General features: G+C 41.3%; 1 protein-coding gene across 4 annotated transcripts in view; it reads left to right on the top strand.

The window, feature by feature from the left end:
• Positions 1 to 19,203, top strand: part of IPCEF1 (interaction protein for cytohesin exchange factors 1) — a 203,425-nt gene that overhangs the window by 85,849 nt on the left and 98,373 nt on the right. For all 4 annotated transcript variants that reach the window (XM_077998570.1, XM_077998569.1, XM_077998568.1 and 1 more), the window contains 1 exon segment: positions 9,839 to 9,891. Coding sequence is in view for 3 of the 4 variants with exons in the window: in XM_077998569.1 (XP_077854695.1) it covers positions 9,856 to 9,891 (36 nt within the window). In the remaining variant the exon portion in view is untranslated.

The following is a 19,203-nucleotide window of genomic DNA, read 5'->3' as shown; positions in this document are numbered from 1 at the left end:
ACTGTGGGTATTATTTGGGGGATGCCCTAGTAGGGACCTGGAAGGAACCAGGCTGTGCTCATGGAACAGACTATGGTAGACTGCAGTGGGCCTCATAATTGATACCTTATCTAGAAGCTACCAATGCTTCCTGTGTCCTTATTAGGGAGCTGGTGCCCCTTTTCTCCTATGATGTAGCAGCTTGAGGACAGTACAAACTTTTGAGGTGGCTCCTGGAGTTTCAGTCACAATCCCTGAGAATCACACCTCAGCACACAGCTAGCTTGGATCCTAGAGTGACTGGCTCCTAGAGGTTCCTTGGATCTGGAGCTGGCGTAGGAGAAGCAGGTGTGATGGTGTGTTTTATCTGCACTGATAAAACTGAACAAGAGCTGCCCCTGGGGTGTGTATGTTTGTGTGTCTTTGAGGGGTAGGTTCAAATATGCGTTGTGGTACCCCTGCCTATATAAATAATTGGAATCATTGAACATCTATCCCTGTTTTGGAGAACCAGTGACAACAACTGCTCTCCAGGCAGGTGTCGTGGAACTTAAGACAACCACAGAACAAACCCAACTCTGTAGAAACAAGTGCCAGTGCTTTTCAGGGCCTCTGGTCTACCCCATGGTTTAGTGAAGGGAACCTTGATTGGGTGCAGCCAACACAGGGTGCATGTGGGCCAGGGCTGGGCTCTGGGTGCTCTGAAGAGGATCGGCCAGGGTGTAGCCCACGGCAGGTCTCTGCTTGCCCCAGCCTAATGGCCCCTGCAGGTGCAGACCACATTTTAGAAGTTTCAGGTTCAGGAGGCCCACAGAAGGACAAGAGACCCCTGTAGTTCAGCAACTCAGGGGAGCTTTGTCCCTCCAAGAGGGGCATGGCCAATAGCCATTGGCATTTGGTAGGCCCTTCCGGGATGTAAAAGAGGTAAATCGTTTGAGAGCTCTTGCAGTTTCCCACCTGTTTGTTATTATGGTAAAATGGTCCACTGAGAGGGCAGATTGACATTATTGGCTGAAAGAAAGTCTTTTATCTCCCTTAGCTTTGTGGATTTTGTGTGTCTGAGCCTTGATTGTCAGGGCTGACAGCTTATGTGGGAATTTGTGAAGCGAAAGCAGGGAAGAGGCCTGCCAGTCTCTGCAGATGATGGATTGCAGTATTTTTATGGTGTCAAAAATAAAGTAATTTTAAGCATCATATTTTTTCTGTTTGAAAAAAGCTGTGGTTCTTAAAACCATCTGTCAATTCATCATCAAAGTGGAGAGAAGGCAGAGAAGAAATGCGATGAAATGAGCAGAAAAGACAATAAAAAAGGGAAGGTAAATGAAAGAGAAAGAATGAGAATATTCTATAGCAAGTAGAAAACGGATTGGAATCAGAATGACACTTTGAGCTTAAGTTAAAAAGAAAAAAGCAGCCGGGCGCGGTGGCTCATGCCTGTAATCCCAGCACTTTGGGAGGTTGAGGCGGTCGGATCACGAGGTCAGGAAATCGAGACCATCCTGGCTAACATGGTGAAACCCCCTCTGTACTAAAAATACAAAAAATTCACCGGGCGTGGTGGCGGGCGCCTGTAGTCCCAGCTACTCGGGAGGCTGAGGCAGGAGAATGGCGTGAACCCGGGAGGCGGAGCTTGCAGTGAGCCGAGATTGCGCCATTACATTCCAGCCTGGGCGACAGAACGAGACTCCGTCTCAAAAAAAAAAAAAAAAAAAAAAGAAAGTAAAAAGCTTAAAATAATTTGGATGAAGCTATTTTCTCCTTCATAAAGTTCCTGAACAAAGTCACAACCCCGAACTGCCCCTGCCTCATATGTCACTGTACACAGGCTGGTAGGGAAGTCATCGTGCATTTGCTTCTTTCTCTCCTGCTTTGCCTTGACAAGTGAAGTCTCCTACTAATTGGCAAAACGAATGGATCATCTCATGTCCTTTGCTTTTATATGTGAGCAAAGATGAATGTCCTCTTCTGTTTTCCATGGCATTGCTGTGACGGACTACCGTTTAACAGAACATGCTCGCTTACAAACAGTGCTTGTCTCCAGTAGAGTGTGGACGTTTGCTGCCACATGGATTACCTGCTTGTCGATGATCAAGACTTCCGCCACGACGATAACAAGCATTTTTTGTTTCCTCTTAGCTCTGGCTTCTGGATTAAGAATAATGCACATTGTTTGCCTGTGTTTGTGAACTTCGTATAAATGCATTTGCTGCTATGATGTCTTGCAAATGCTAGCACTATAATTTTAAAGGATAAATTAATCTGTGGGTTTTAAAAATTTTAGTTCAGACCTGTTTTGTTTTCACTTAAGGCTCCGTGAGAAAGAGAATCAACCTAGCTCCTATGTTATTTCAACTGGAAAATCGTCTCTAAATCACGATAAATTATCTTCTTTTTAAAAACATGTAAAACATTAGGCATGGTGCTTATTTTGCTGCATGATTCCAAAGATGATAGTGTATAGATGATAAGAGTCTAGGGAATAACCAAGACAGTTACTTTTGCATCAGTTGAATCAATAAATTCCCTTAGTGGAATTTTTTTCTTGATTCTTAAGAAAATACTAATTATGCTAGCCTTCTTTATAAATAGTTCATTTGTTGCAGATTGATATTCTTGGTTTATTTTCTGGGTTTAAAATAACATAGGAGGCCGGGCGCGGTGGCTCAAGCCTGTAATCCCAGCACTTTGGCGGATCACGAGGTCAGGAGATCGAGACCATCCTGGCTAACACGGTGAAACCCCGTCTCTACTAAAAATATAAGAAAATTAGCCAGATGAGGTGGCGGGCGCCTGTAGTCCCATCTACTCGGGAGGCTGAGGCAGGAGAATGGCGTGAACCCGGAGGGGCGGAGCTTGCAGTGAGCCGAGATCGCACCACTGCACTCCAGCCTGGGGCACAGAGCAAGACTCCATCTCAAAAAAAAAAAAAACAAAAAACAAACAAACAAACAAAAAAAAACCATAGGATTAGAGTCCATATTTCTATCTTAAATAACTTACTAAACAATTTCTAAAATTGCTAGAACATACTTGGTTTAGGAAGCATGCAATTTGTGATTAAAACAAAATGGAATGATTCTTTATTAATATATGTGATGGAAAATCTCTTCTTTGAAATTGACTTTATTACTCATTTGCTAACAAAACATACTTTCCAGTTTTCAGTTGCAGAGTTTATCAGGAATGCATTGTATTTCATTTAACCAACTTAAACAATTAATGATTTCATTGGTTTGGCTATGTTTCATGTTGTAGTATGTTGAAAAATTGTTCTTTAAAGAAGATAACTGTTTTAAATATGATTGAGATAACCATTCCCTTAAACTCTGAAACAAAGCACCAGAAATGTCATTGGTGAGTTGGCTAGGGAGTTTAATCAACCTTGAAGCGTGAAAGCTATTTTATTTGATGAAACCTGTTATCACACTTGTTCAATCCCTTTAGTTGTATACTGATTCCATCAGGAAGAATAGTTTTGTATAATGAAGCTACTTCTAGGTAATGGCTCCCATTCTAGGTAATTGCTACCACTTACTAAGCATGCACTGTGCCCTGTGTGTGCTTCCCATATGATATCTCATTTAATTCTCACAAACACCTTATGAGTTGGTTATTATTATTCAAAGAGGAGGCATTTGTTAGAGCATTAAGCAATTTCCATAAGTTTTCACATTTAACAAGTGGCAGAGTTGGGATTTGAACTTAAAGCTGCTTGACTCTAATCTACGTACTTTAGTGCAGTAGTTTTCTTTTAGAGACAGAATCTCACTCTGTTGTTCAGAATGAAGTGCAATAGCATAATCAAAGCTCATTGCAGACTTGAACTCCTGGGCTCAAGCAATCCTCCCACCTTAGCCTCCTGAGTAGCTGGGACTACAGGTGCATGTCACCATACCCTGCTAATTTTTAAAACTTTTTTGTAAAAATGAGGGTTTTGCTATGTTGCCCAGGCTTGTCTCATATTTCTGGTCTTAAGTTATCCTTCCATCTTAGTCTTCCAAACTGCTGGGATTACAGATGTAAGCCACTGAACCCGGCCTAGTTTTAAGCATATATTTTTGGTTGTGTACCCATAAAAGAACTTGGGAGCCTCATGTAGCCCCTTATACTTCAAATTGTCACCTAAAATTTTTGTCATACATGTAGTTGAAAAGATGTGTTTTCTGGCATATTGTAAATATTGATGATAAAAAAGGTTACACTTCTGTATAAAAGTAACCTATGCAATATAGATATCATAAAGAGTTGGTATATCCCATAATTTTTTTTAAAGTAATCTTTATGACTTGTAAATTTTACATTGTTTTCTTTTCTCCTGAAACTCATATTTTTATTCCACTATCATATGGATTTTTATCCTATTATGTGATTTTTTTTTTTTTTCTTTAAGAGACAGGATCCCACTCGGTCACCCAGGCTGGAGTGCAGTGGCACAATCATAGCAACTTTGACCTCCTGGGTGGGAGGGATACTCCTGCCTCAATCTCCCAACTACATATGCCTGCCACCATATCTGGCTGATGTTTCTTGTTTTTTTTTTTTTTTTTTTTTTTTTTTTGTAGAGATAGGGTCTTGCTATGTTGCCCAGACTGCTCTTGAACTCCTGACCTCAAGTGATCCTCCTACCTCAGCATCCCAAAGTGCTGGGATTACAAGTATGAGCCATTGTGCCAAGTCCTATTATATATTTTTATGCCTGAAAATATTTTATTGATAATTCTATCATACATTTAAGCTAAAAGAATAGTTTTTGTGTGTGTGTGTGGTGGGAGAACAAGGTCTGGCTCTGTCACCTAGGTTGGAGTTGCAGTGACTCACTGCAACATCAGCCTCCTGGGCTCAAGCCATCTTCCCACCTGAGCCTCCCTGGTAGCTGGGACCACAAGTGTGCACCACCACACCCGGCTAATTTTTGTATTTTTTGCAGAGATGGGGTTTCACCATGTTGCCAAGGCTGGTCTTGAACTCGTGATCTCAAGCTATCTGCCCACCTTGGCCTCCCAATGTGCTGGGATTAGAGTCGTGAGCCACTGTACCTGGCCAAGAATACATATTTAAATTAAAATTAATTTAAAACTTTTTTGGTGACATAATTATTTAAGCCAAAAAATTTTATTCAGAGTTATTATTACAATTATTATTGGTACATAATTTAACAAACATTAATATGATATGCTACCCATTTTGACTGATAATGATTGAATAAAACAGATGAATATTTTTATTGAATATGCAGTACTTAATGAGACAGATGAGACATTCCCCCCTAATTATGTAACAGACACATGAATGAACATTATTTATTACTACAATGAGAGAGTTGAGAACTAATTTTAATCCTATTATTGGTTTTTATGTATGTAAGCACTTAGAAATATTTTTCACATAAGTAAATATGTAGGAATCGAGCACTTTTTGAACTCCTTCCAAGGATATGCCAAATATCACATGGTGATTTATCAGAACAATTACTTTCATAATCCATAGACAATTCAAATAGGTTTTTCCTTAATTTTGTTGAAAGCAAAGAACTGGAAACCTCTTGATATACAAAAGTGTTTTGTTACCCTGTCATTAGGTTCTTATCTATTTTTAAATTTGTGGTAATTCAGAAATTCATTTTAAAGACATGTCAAATAGTCATTATTTCTTCCTTCAATTCTTATTTATAGGCGCTTTGCTTAAACTGATATTCTCAGAAACGATTGTGAATACTGAAAAATTATTACTTTCAAAACACCTTTGCCAGCATTATTTTTTTCACAATCTGCTTTTATTGTGTGCTTTATATACATATTTTCATCAAAACCTTGGAGCTACCTATTTAGCTTATCAACATATGGACACCATGTGTCTTGGTTAATAGCTGAACCAGTTCCAATTGTCCAAATAATCAAAAGTATGTACATGAGTCTCCATAGCCCTCATTTCTTTTCCTAATTCTTCTTGGTTATGGCCATGGGCTTTGTCTGGAAGAGGAGAACCAAGAGTTGAGCTTAGCTTATTTTGGTGGTTCTTCTGCCCAAAATTATTCTTGAATCATTTTAGTGGAATTTAGATTTCATATATTTCAACTACTTCAAGAAACAAAGTACTGGTCAGGCATGGTTGCTCACTCATGTAATCACAATGCTTTAGGATGCCAAGGCAAGAGGATTGTTTAAAACCAGGAGTTTGAGACCAGCCTGGGTGACAAAGCAAGACCCTGTCCCAATTTCTTTTATTTAAAATTAAAAAAATAAAATAAAATAAAGACACAAAAAAAGAAACAAAGTACTGAAACTTCAAGATTATGAATGAAACACTCATACACAGACTCCACAAAGGGACATCCAGCCCTAGCTGTCTCCCATCCCACCTCCACCACCCATGCCAGTGACTGCGTATTATTTCTGCCCTTTTGCTCTTTGACCAAAGGAAGTATGACATCAACACCATCTCATTTCCATATCCTGCAGATTGGGAAGGAGACTTCTAATGGGATATTCATGATGCCAATATTTTACTAAACAAATACTTGGAATTCACAAATTTCCTTTATGGAAACTCATCTATAGTGAGTGGTTTTATTGCTTGTATATTTAATTCATTTACTCAACAAATATATATTGAACTACATATACAGAGCATGACATATACAGTCCCCTGTATACAGAGACTGGGGACACAGCAACAAATAAGTGAACAAGGCTAGACACAGTGGCTGTCTTCAGGTAGGATATATTATACTGGAGAGTCAGATGTTAAAGAACCAATTGCAAAATTAATCATTCACTACAATGATGAAAACTTCTATGAATAAAAAATAAGGTAATGTGAGAGGCTATAAAAGGTGATTGATCTCTCCTAAGGATCAGGGAAGGTTTTCTTGATGAAGTGACCTTCTGTCAGAGAGTTGGGAAAATTAGATGGTATAAGCCATCCTAGGTGGGGACTGTTGAGAAAAAGCATGCACCAAGCCCCTGAAATGGAAATAAATGTGTTTGAGGGCTTAAAAAAAAAAAAAAAAAGACATTGAGTAAGGGAGATGGAGAGAAACAGATATGGAAACACCCCAAGGAAGGGCTGGAGATGAGGTAGTGGTCAGATGGTGCAAAGCCTCACTTGTAGGAGGTTTTCACAATTTTGATCTTTATTGAACGACAAATGACCATTGTAGGGATTTAAGGAAAGAGGTAAATAGTCAGATGTGCACTGAAAAAAAATCACTGGGCCTGAGAGAAGGCTGGGACATCAGCTAGGATATTCTTGCAGTGGTCCAAGAGGGAGGTGCTGATGGCTTGGACTAGGATGATGGCAATAGGTGTGGACAGAGAGGACTTAAGGGATAGTTAGGAATTAAGCAGGTAAAGTGCATACAAAAGAAAGACTCTGAGTTGAGATGGAGCTCCCTGGGTGCTGCTGCAGCCATCCAAACCACAGTGGAGCAGGCAGAACCCCTGCCCTCCTGAGCAGGGCTGCAGCCACCCAAGCTATACCTACAGATCTGAGTCTCCCTGTGCTCTTGGGGGGCCAGGAGCAGGCAGGAGCCCTGCCCTCCCGGGTGCAGCTACAGCCACCCAAACTGTAGCTACAGACCCAGGCCTCCCACTCCAAAGAGTAGTCAGGACCTACCCACCCCAGACTCAGGCATCACTGCACTCTTGGGGGCCTGAGAAGGCCCCTGCTGTCCTTGCAGGCTCAGGGGTGCCTGCTCTTGCTGCCTGGCTTCTCCCTTCCGTCAGTGCCTGCTCTGATGGGAGCAAAGTCCCCACAAGCCCAGGCAGCATGGACAGCAGCAGGAGGCAGACAGATTCCAGGGCGGAAGGGGGAGGTCCCTGGTGAGGCTCACCTTCAGGCTGGGGAGGGCCTGAAGACTGGGGGCCGGGCTGCCAGTCTCACCAACTGGAGTGGGAACTTGTGGTGCCTTTTCTGGGCCCTCCCATGGCCACCCATGGACCAATCTGTGTGCATTTCCTCACCTCTGAGGCCGTAAAAGCCCGAAGATGAGCCAGAGCTGAGCAGATATCCCGACAACCAGTTGCAGGGAGTAGCTACCCTCTGCTGAGAGCTTCAGGACCTGCAGAGACATTGGGACTAGCAGCTACAGAGAGGAGCGACCCACTTGAGGGCCTCCTCTCTGCTGAAAGCTGAACACTCCATGGGACGACCTGCTTGTGGAGAGGAACTACCCACTATGGGTCTTCTCTGAGCTGTTCTAACACTCAATAAAGCTCCTCTTCATCTTGCTCCCTTCTACTTGTCTGTGTACCTCATTATTCCTGGATGCGGGACAAGAACTTGGGCAAAGGTGCCACTGGCCACAGAAGTTTCTGGCCAGAAGAGCAACAACCCAAAGATCCTGTAACATTTTGATATCCCAACATGTGAGAGTATTCTTTTCAACACACCTCCACCTCCAGCCAAATTGGCTTCCATCACTTAATTTTTTCCAATCTTGAAGATTAAAAATTGAATCATGATATTTTATTTTGCATTTATTTTATTACTAATGAGATGAAGCATTAGTTAGTTGCATTTTATTTTTTCAATTTTCCTTTATTTGTTCTTCTATTAGTTTGCTTATTATCTTCTTTGTGACATGTAAGAACTCTATTTTATGGTTCTTATGTATTAAATGTATATTTCAGATATTTTTATCAGCTTGTGACTTGATTTTTTAAATTTAGGTTTTAGTGTTTTTTTAAGAAATAAGTTAAAATTAAGTAATTAAATTTATCAATCTTTTTATTATGGTTTCTCTCTTTTACATTTTACCAATAAATGTCTTATTAATATCTACATAATATAAACATAGCATTTTTGATATGAAAAGGAGTTCCCATTACTCAGAATTTGGGAACCTCCACTGGTTTAAGAAACAAACAGGTCATGAATGTGTACTTGTCATGTCACTGGGAAGAAGTTGAAAAGCTGTCTGCTTTGGGGAGAGTTTCAGTGGCTTGTGGATCTTTAACACGTTTCTTTCTTGTCAAAGTTGAAAACATGAGGATTTCATTTGCTTTTCTTGAAACCACAGAGTGTCTTGTTTTTCAGGCAACCCACTACAAAGTGCAAACATCAAAAGGAGCCCATCTTGGTATTAAAGTTTGGGACTTCAGAGGCACGGGAGTTAGCTGTGTTTTCAAAGTTGGAAAATAGTGATGGGCCACATTTTCACATCTTAGTTGCGTTGTTTGTCACGAAGAGGAAAAGATTTCCACTTCTCAAAATGTGTGTGTGTGTGTGTGTGTGTATATATATATATATTAGAGAGAGCAAGCAATATTAAGTGTTTAAATCATGTACATGTCTTGTTGAACACTTGAAAAGAATATTGACAAATGTATAAATGAAATTCTGGCTTATCTTATGAACTCAACTTTAAACAGTTGGCTTATTGAGTTCTGAAATAAAAAGCTATTTATTTATTTATTCATTAAAAAAATTGTTTAAGAGACAGGATCTTGTTCTGTCACTTAGGCTGGAGTGCAGTGCTGCCATTATAGCTCACTGTAACCCTGAACCCCCGGGTTCAAGCAATCCTCCCACATCAGCCTCCTGAGCAGCTGGGACTACAGGTGTGTGCCGCTATAACTGGCTATGTTTTTTTTTTTTTTCTTTTAGGGACAGGGTCAACCTATGTTGTTCAGGCTGGTCTTGAACTACTGACCTCAAGCAATCATCCTGCCTTGGCCTCCCAAAGCTCTGGGACTAGAGGCATGAGTCACCATGCCTGACCGAAAGGCTATTTAATGAATTACTTTTATTGTAAAATTGATTAATCACAATAGAATTATTTTCTCTCCCCACTCAAAGAGATATGATTTTCTGAACACGTTAATCTCACATTTAACTGAAAGTATTTTTTCTCTTCTAGCTTTTGTTTCTACTAAGATGACATCATACATGGCTATTGATGGCAGTGCTCTTGTAAGTATCCTTTGGAATACCCCAGGCTTTAGATATTGTCAATTTGATGAATGAGTAAAATAATAGGTTGATTTCAAGTTTGGCCAGCAATTTATTGTCCTCAATTTCATTAGCCACGGTAGAACCAAAGACCCTGTTGCTAGGTTTAAAGGGTCTTATGGTCACCAAGCATTTAAGACCTCTAGATTTTTACTTTTAAAGTTTAAGCTGCATACCATGGTTTTAATATACTGTACATAAATTATATTTTAAGAAGATGCTAGCTATGGTACTGGTGTAACCTCTCATGCAAACTCTATAGGAAAAATTCTGTTAATAATTTCACTGAAATTGGGCTGGGCACAGTGGCTCATGCCTGTAATCTCAGCACTTTGGGAGGCCGAGGCGGGCAGATCACAAGGTCAGGAGTTTGAGACCAGCCTGGCCAACATGGTGAAACCCCGCTTCTACTAAAAATACGAAAATTAGCTGGGTGTGGTGGCGTGTGCCTGTAATCCCAGCTACTGAGGAGGCTGAGGCAGGAGAATCACTTGAACCTGGGAAGTGGAGGTTGCAATGAGCCGAGATCACGCCACTGCACTCCAGCCTAGGCGACACAGCAAGACTCTCCCTCAAAAAAATAAAAATAATTTCACTGAAATCATGGGTATCTTTTAAAACAATTTTATAGTCATATGTTTGCCTAAGATAGATCAGTGAATTGAGCAAGTATATAATTCTATTAGACAAGGAAACTTACGCAGGGAAAAATTAGGACGTTGATGTCAGTAACATGGCATTTCTAATAGAAGGGACTGTGGGGAGTGGTGTGGGATTGTACGGTGTACTTCTTTTGGCAAATCTAATGACCTCATGATGGATGTATAGGACAGAGTTTTAGGAGCAGAGCTGAAAGCAGAATCAGAAGTGGCATGTTGGGAGGATAAAGTATAGACTTTCTGCCATATCTGGAATGTGGACTGTGGTTTCTTGATGCAAATTAGAAAATAGATGTCAAGGGAGTTTGTGGTAACAGGGATGAAGAAACTGAGTTAACTAGACAGTTCCTGAAAGGGACACCTTAGTAAAATGCAGGGCGGCTGATACATCCTTTGCTTGACTTGCTAACAACGTCATATCCCAGAAATTGAAAAAGCAATGAAAACACTTTAATTCTGGTGGCAATTCTAATTAAGGAGAAAACTTGTTAGATATGAAAAAAATGCAGGAAACTTTGAAATACCAGACTGCAGAAATTAAAAATGAAAACACAAATTATAAGAAGTTATATATTGGCCGGGTGCGATAGTTCATGCCTGTAATCCTAGCACTTTGGGAGGCTGAGGTGGGTGGATCACTTGAGGTCAGGAGGTTGAGACCAGCTTGGCCAACATAGTGAAACCCCGTCTCTACTAAAAATACAAAAATTAGCCGAGCATGGTGGTGCACATCTGCAGTCCCAGCTACCTGGGAGGCTGAGGCGAAAGGATCGCTTGAATCAAAAATAAAATAAAATAATGATGCTGGGCCTTTACCTCACACCAGATATAAAAATTAACTCAACTGGGAGGATGGCCTCTCCAGCACACATGCAGGCCTGAATCATGAATGGGGAGTGGCCAATAAGGGATAAGGTGTTTCTTTAAAAAAAAAAAGAAGTTGGCTGGGGCGCGGTGGCTGACGCCTGTAATCCCAGCACTTTGGGAGGCCAAGGTGGGCGGGTCACGAGGTCAGGAGATCAAGACCATCCTGGCTAACATGATGAAACCCTTTCTCTACTAAAAATACAAAAAATTAGCCGGGTGTGGTGGCGGGTGCCTGTAGTCCCAGCTACTCGGGAGGCTGAGGCAGGAGAATGGCGTGAACCCGGGAGGCGGAGCTTGCAGTGAGCCGAGATGGTGCCACTGCACTCCTGCCTGGGCGACAGAGCGAGACTGTCTCAAAAAATAAATAAATAAATAAAAAAGAAGTCATGCATTGTAGGATATTTGCCATCTAAAGCTTGGAGAAAAGGAAGGTGTGATCCAATGGGCGTGGATGGATGGGTGTTTTTTGATAATAGAAATGTGAATAATTACAAGGAACATAAATAAGAGGAACAAATAAGAGAATCAATGTGGTTGCGGTAGGAGGCTTTGGCTAGGAGTTGATATAAAGACTTGTTTACAGGATGCTGAAAGGGAGTCCTGTGGTCAAGATTTAATGCAAATGGACATCGCAGATCTATAAAAATAGAGTAAGGAAGTTGAAGTTCAGAGTAACAAAAATGAAAATTTTTAAATCGGAAAAAAATCCATTTTAAGATTATAAGCCGGGCATGGTGGCTCATGCCTGTAACCCCAGCACTTTGGGAGGCTGAGGCAGGTGGATCACGAGGTCAGGATATGCAGACCATCTTGGCCAACATGGTGAAACACTGTCTCTACTAAAATACAAAAATTAGCTGGGCTTGGTGGCCTGTACCTGTGGGGAGTTGCTTGAACCTGGGAGCTGGAGGTTGCAGTGAGCTGAGATCACACCACTGCACTCCAGCCTGGTGACAGAGCAAGACTCTGTCTCAAAATAAATAAATAAATAAATAAATAAATAAATAAATAAATAAATAAAAGATTATAAACATGTGTGTATGTACTATTTGGAACAAAGACATAAAAAAGAAAGGATTAGGATTCTTGTACCCTTGGGAAAGGTAATGCAATGTTTAATTCTTATATTGCTCCTCCTTTCCCACTGGAAGGATGTAATCTTCCAACTGGAGGAAGTTCATCTTATATGTTTAAGAAGAACTAGAAATCAAGGTAGTAAGAGAGCATTTAAATGCTTTGAAAAATTTATTCCTTCATTGGAACATTCACTTAATATTACTTACCCTTACCTATCCTGATTCTATCATGCATCAGGCACTGTACCAGGAAGAGTAGGAACTGGAGATTTAATTGGCTTTGGACAAGTTAAAGTCTCTACATCAAGTATAACCCTGGGTACTGGAATAAGATCACAGTTGTGATTACCAAAGGACTAACATATCATCCATGTAATTTCCGACCTAGAGCCATTACCACTATAAATAGGTAACCTGTTTCCCTTGGTCTTGTGTACAAATGAATTCTATTCTTATTAGTGGGAACTCTGGCTATTTATGGATCTTTCTCATTTCATGAGCCATCTCCACTCCTAGAGTCAATCAGCCAGCTCTCCTCGTGTGTCTATTTTTCCGTTATTTTTATCTCACAGCCGTCAGTGTCTGGGTGCACTGCTGAACATTTCTTTTAAGCATTTCTTCCAGCAGCTTTTCAGTGGTTACCCTACTTTATCTTTCCGTTCAGAAAATTAGTTCAATTTTCTGCTGTCATTTCTTCTCTAAGTAAAATGTAGCACAGGAGACCTATTTTTATGCTAGGTAGTTTCAGTAGGTTTGACACCTTTGACCTAATCACATCTTGAATTACACTTCATTTCCACTAAACTAACACTTATCGAGTTATATGAGTTGAGCAAACTGCTTGGTGCTGGGGTATAAAGATGAGGAGCATACCATCTTGTTGGGGGTAGGAGGAAGGAATATGTCTTCAAGGTCCTTTTGTTGATCCTAGCCTGCTAGTTTTCACTGAGGCTGGTACGGTACATGGTGCTAAGAAAACTGCTCAGAATTCACACCTAAATTTGAAGTGCTATTTGAAATTTTATCATGTGTATGTCAAATAGCATTGTCCCATTTTGCTAAGCTGAGTTGTTACCTGATAGTATTCTTTTCTCTCTTCTAAATGGAACAATGGGGTTTTCAAAGCTAAAGTTTCATGTAGATCCAAAAGTATCAATCCGCCAATTTCTATTGGTTCAATTTCTTAAATATTTCCCCATTTTCACAGCCACAGCTGTTGCCCTCTTCCCCTGGGCTTTTGCCTGTGGCCCTGTGTCCCTCCAATCCACTTGCCACATGACAACCAGAGTGAATTTTTCTTAAATGGAAGTCTGATTATGCCACTTGCCTGCTTACATTGGTTCAATGTCCCATTGTCCTTTGGATAAACTTCATACTTTAAGGCCGGGAGAAGTGGCTCATGCCTGTAATCCCAGCACTTCGGAAGGCTGAGGTGGGAAGATTACTGAGGCCAGGAGTTCGAGACCAGCCCTGGGCAACATAGGGAGACCCCATCTTTACAAAAAAAGTAGCCAAGTGTATTGCCTCATGTCTGTAGTCCCAGTTACTTGGGAGGCTGAGGTGGGTGGATTGTTTGGGCCCCAGAGATCGAGGCTGCAGTGATCCACTGCACTCCAGTCTTGGCTACAGAGCAAGATCCTGTCTCAACACACACACACACACACACACACACACACACGCCTTTAGAATCTGGCTCATTGTGTGTTGGGAATCTTCAATATAGTTACCAGATATGGTACTACCCCCGAACTTCTCTAAGAACTGGTTTATGTAGTCCTTGATATTGATAAAGTTTCCTTGAATCACACTATGGTGATAACCAACTGTTATGCCCGAAATCATGATTGTTTAGTTTTCTTTTAAGATCAGTTTCTCATTGAAATAAATAAATAAATGAATAAATAATACTGGCATATATGAATCTTCAAGGCTTGATTATAAAGTTCTCTTGTCGGCCCGGCGCGGTGGCTCACGCCTGTAATCCCAGCACTTTGGGAGGCCGAGACAGGCGGATCACGAGGTCAGGAGATTGAGACCATCCTGGTCAACATGGTGAAACCCCGTCTCTACTAAAAATATAAAAATTAGCCGGTTGTGGTGGCGGGTGCCTGTGATCCGAGCTCCTCAGGAGGCTGAGGCAGGAGAATCGCTTGAACTCAGGAGGTGGAGGTTGCAGTGAGCTGAGATGGCGCCACTGCACTCTAGCCTGGGCGATAGAGCGAGACTCCGTCTCAAAAAAAAAAAAAAAAAGTTCTCCGGTCCTAGATAGATATTAGCAACACTATTCAACTAAAGAAGGAAAACAGGCCGGGCGCGGTGGCTCAAGCCTGTAATCCCAGCACTTTGGGAGGCCGAGACGGGCGGATCACGAGGTCAGGAGATCGAGACCATCCTGGCTAACACGGTGAAACCCTGTCTCTACTAAAAAATACAAAAAAACTAGCTGGGTGAGGTGGCGGGCGCCTATAGTCCCAGCTACTCAGGAGGCTGAGGCAGGAGAATGGCGTGAACCCGGGAGGCGGGGCTTGCAGTGAGCTGAGATCCGGCCAGTGCACTCCAGCCTGGGTGACAGAGCGAGACTCTGTCTCAAAAAAAAAAAAAAAAAAAAAAAAAAAGAAGGAAAACAGTCTTAGTTTAAGGATCACAGGGCTCACAGGGAATGAGGCAGATACTCTCTTTTACCGCTATACATAGTTCCTGTACCCAAAGCTCCTAAAAAGGTTTCCCTGAAACAAAAAATTATGTGTATAAATCATGGATATTTCACTCAGTTTTCTTGCTGACAAGGAAACGATCAGTGGATGTGGATGCATGTTTATGTCTGCTACTGTGGTTATTTACTCTTGCCTGGACTCTCACCTGTGGGATGATCTGTCTAACAGCAAACTGGTACTTGCTGTGTTTGCTTCACAAGACAGCTCTGCATTTGTCACTCACAAAGCGTCGGTCTTTATGTGGCTATGTGTAGTCAATAGCCCGGACACGATTTCTGCCTGCACGAAGCATGCATGTCTCACCGCTCACTCCATCTCCGTGCTCGTCGTGTGAACTTCAGGGAGAAGAAGCGAAGAGTTTATTCTTCACGTTTCTGGTCAATTAAAAAAAGCTGAAACTTTGCAGTTTGCTTTCAGGCTACATCAACATAACCCTATGTTGAAATAAGGGGCCAAAGCTGCTCTTCACGCGGGTCAAACACAGGAGACTTGAACATATTTCCTGTCACAAGGACTTAGGTGGGAAGGGCATGAGAGCTCTTTGGGGAATAGATTATTGGTAGGGGTGGGAGGGGCTCATTAACTAGAAAACTTCTGTCCTCACATGCCACCCCTGTCCTATGCATTCTATATTTCTTTTTTCTTTTCTTTTCTTTTTCTTTTTTTTTTTTTTTTTAGATGGAGTTTGGCTCTTATTGCCCAGGCTGGAGTGCAATGGGGTGATCTCGGTTCACCATAACCTTTGGGGCTCAAGCAATTTTCCTGCCTCAGCCTCCCTAGTAGCTGGGATTACAGGCATGCACCACCATGCCTGGCTAATTTTGTATTTTTAGTAGGGACAGGGTTTCTCCGTGTTGGTCAGGCTGGTCTCAAACTCCTGACCTCAGGTGATCCGCCCACCTTGGCTTCCCAAGGTGTTGGGATTACAGGTGTAAGCCACCGCGTCTGGCCTGCAGTCTATATTTCTTTGGTTCCAGATTCTCAGTATTTGGAGGGTTTGTTGAAAGAAGATGAGGGAGAAAGGTATTGTGCATTTTAAAGAAATAATCTTTTAGTAGAACTAGAGATTTGTTCAGCAGAAGTCCATTTTACCTTCAAGAAAATACCAAGAGTCAACTCTTCCTGTGAATTCAAGTTTAATGTCAATCAATCCTATGTGGTTTTCTCTATGGATGTGCCTCTTTGGGAGTGAGAAAGGTATTTGGAGAAACTTTTGTTTTGCTTAACTTTGCTGATATTATTTACTAGCCAAGGTATTTTGCAACTCTGATTAATCGAGCAGTAGATGGCTTTGCAGACATCTGTCAAAGTTCCACTATCTGCCACGCACCTAGGAAGTAATCATGCTTACTAAAGGCATCATAGGAAGGAAAAATTGATATAAGACCATAAATCTTTTGTTAAATTTTTTTTGAGTGCCTACTTTGTGTCAGTCACTGGGCTAGGTACTAGATTTTGAGCACATGGCATGTTCAAGAACATCAATTCTGTCTTGAATTCTTGGCTAGTCATTGATGCATTTTAAGCAGAGTTGTAGTTGTTCAGTGGTGTGTTGAATGGGTTTTGAGGATCTAGACTGCAGACGGGGAGTCCAGGAATGAGATGGTTGGTCATTGTTTAAGAGAAAACTGATACGAATCTGACTAAGGCAGCAATAGTGGAGATAGAGAGGGAAGAGAGATTTGATAAATATTAGGAAGAAACTTGGACAGGGGTGGTGCATGAGCAAATGTGTCGGAGAGGAGAAAGGGCAAACCTGAGATTACTCACAGGCTCTGGGTTGGACCATTGGGTAGGCAGTGTTACCACAGTGTGTGTACCATGGTGTCCCACACAGATAAATAAACGGATTGTAATATCAATTGCAGAGGCATAGCAAACGTAGTGAGAACATAGAAGACAGAACAGCAGGAGAATATATAATTAAACAACAGGCTTAGGAGTCTGACTGGCTGGGCCCCATTCTTGGCTTTGCTACTAGCTGTGCGTGATCTGTAGAGAAGTTTCTTAACCACACCAAGCTGAAGTTCCTCATCTGTGAACAGGAGGACAAAAATAGTACCTACCATGAAGATCTTCGGAGATAACATAAATAGCTTATTACCGGGGCTACAAATAAATAACACTGGGTGAATATGAGATTAGTATTAGAACTAACCGCCTTCTAATGTCAGAGAGGGCTTCATATGGAGGTGCCATTTGACCTGGATCTCAGAGGATGAGTAAGCATTAACCAGGAGAAGAATGGGGAGGGAAATACAGTAGTCAAAAGCAAGGAACTGTTAAAGTGCCTGATATTTCTGCAGAATAGAAAAAAGTTATCTGGGTATGGTGGCTCACACCTATAATCCCAGCACTTTGGAAGACCTAGGTGAGAGGATCACTTGAGGTCAGGAGTTTGAGACTAGCGTGGGCCACATGGCAAGACTCCATCTCTACCAAAAAATAAAAAATTAGCCAGGTGCCCTGGTGTGTGCCTGTAGTCCCAATTGCTACTTGGGAGGCTGTGGTGGGAGGATTGCTTGAGCCTGGGAGCTTGAGGCTGCAGTGAGCCATGATCATGTCACTGTACTCCAGCCTGGGTGAAAAAGCAAGACCCTGTCTCAAAAAACAAATAAGCAAAAACAAACAAACAAGCAACAACAACAACAAAAACCAAACCAAACCAAAACAAAAAAGCAAAAAGTTTTGGTGGTATATTGAGGCCAGTATGAGAAGAGACTGGTTTGTCATTTGTGGTTTTAAGATGGAATCTTATAAATGAAATAACTGACTTCCATTCAAAGATGGTACACATTTTGACATTCCATTCATCTTCCAACATATAGCAATGATAGACAAAGAAAAACATAGAAAGACAAAAATGGATAGTTAGGCTCAGAAACATGGTAAGCATCTCTATGGACCAGAAATGAAAAATGCAGCGTGACTGAAGCCATGAGTTGGATGGGCACCTGGTCTGGAAGCAGGAAGTAGTTTGCCTCCGCCTGCAGGTTAAGGGATGGGGGTGTAAAAAATGTTCCACTAAATGTGGGGAGAGCTAGGTTCACTCTGTGATGACAATGGAGCTTCTCCACTTGTGAAAGGAGCTAAAGATAAATGGAGGAAACAGTTGCCAAATCACTGCCTGAGATGACACATTTTGCTAGTTGTGGGCCTTGGGAGGAAGGAGATACAGACACAGGCGCCAAACCGGGAACTAAATTTAGTCACCAACTGGATCAGTGACAGAATATACAGATGTTTCTTGACTTACCATGGGGTTATGTCCTAATAAATCCGTAATGAATTGAAAATATCTTAAGTTGAAAATGCACTTAATACACCTAATCTACTGAATATCATAGCTTAGCATAGCTTGCCTTAAACATGTTCAGAACACTTAAATTAGCCCATGATTGGGCAAAATCATCTAACACAAAGCCTATTTTATAATAAAGTGTTGAAAATCCCATGTGAAGGTATCATACCAGGTATTGCTAGCCCAGGAAAATATCAAAATTCAAAATTTGAGGTGCAACTTCTACTGAATGCATATTGCTTTTTCTTTTGTACTATCATAAAGTCATTGTAAGTCAAACTATCCATCATAAGTTGGGGACCATCTGTGCAAGATTCTCTGTGATTAAACTAGGATATTATTATAGAACTAGTTTTGCAATAAATGGAGGTAACTTCTAAACCACAAAAGAGAGAGCCATAAGCACAGATTGGAAGAGAGAGAGAAAGTGAGAGAGTGTGTGTGTGTGTGAGAGAGAGACAGAGAGAGAGAGAGACAGAGAGAGAGAGAGAGACAGAGAGAGAGAGAGAGACAGAGAGAGAGAGAGAGAATGCCATATAGACAGACAGTAAGGCAGAGAAAGAGAAGACATAATACTTTTTCACTTGCAATTCTGCAAATTTAAATTCTGTCATAGCCTGGATATTTGTGTCCCTCCTATTCAGTTCTCACAAATT

Source organism: Macaca mulatta, chromosome 4 (assembly GCF_049350105.2).
Source record: "Macaca mulatta isolate MMU2019108-1 chromosome 4, T2T-MMU8v2.0, whole genome shotgun sequence".
Taxonomy (NCBI): domain Eukaryota; kingdom Metazoa; phylum Chordata; class Mammalia; order Primates; family Cercopithecidae; genus Macaca; species Macaca mulatta.
Note: the sequence above shows the minus strand (reverse complement) of the source record. Positions and strands in the feature narration are given on the sequence as shown.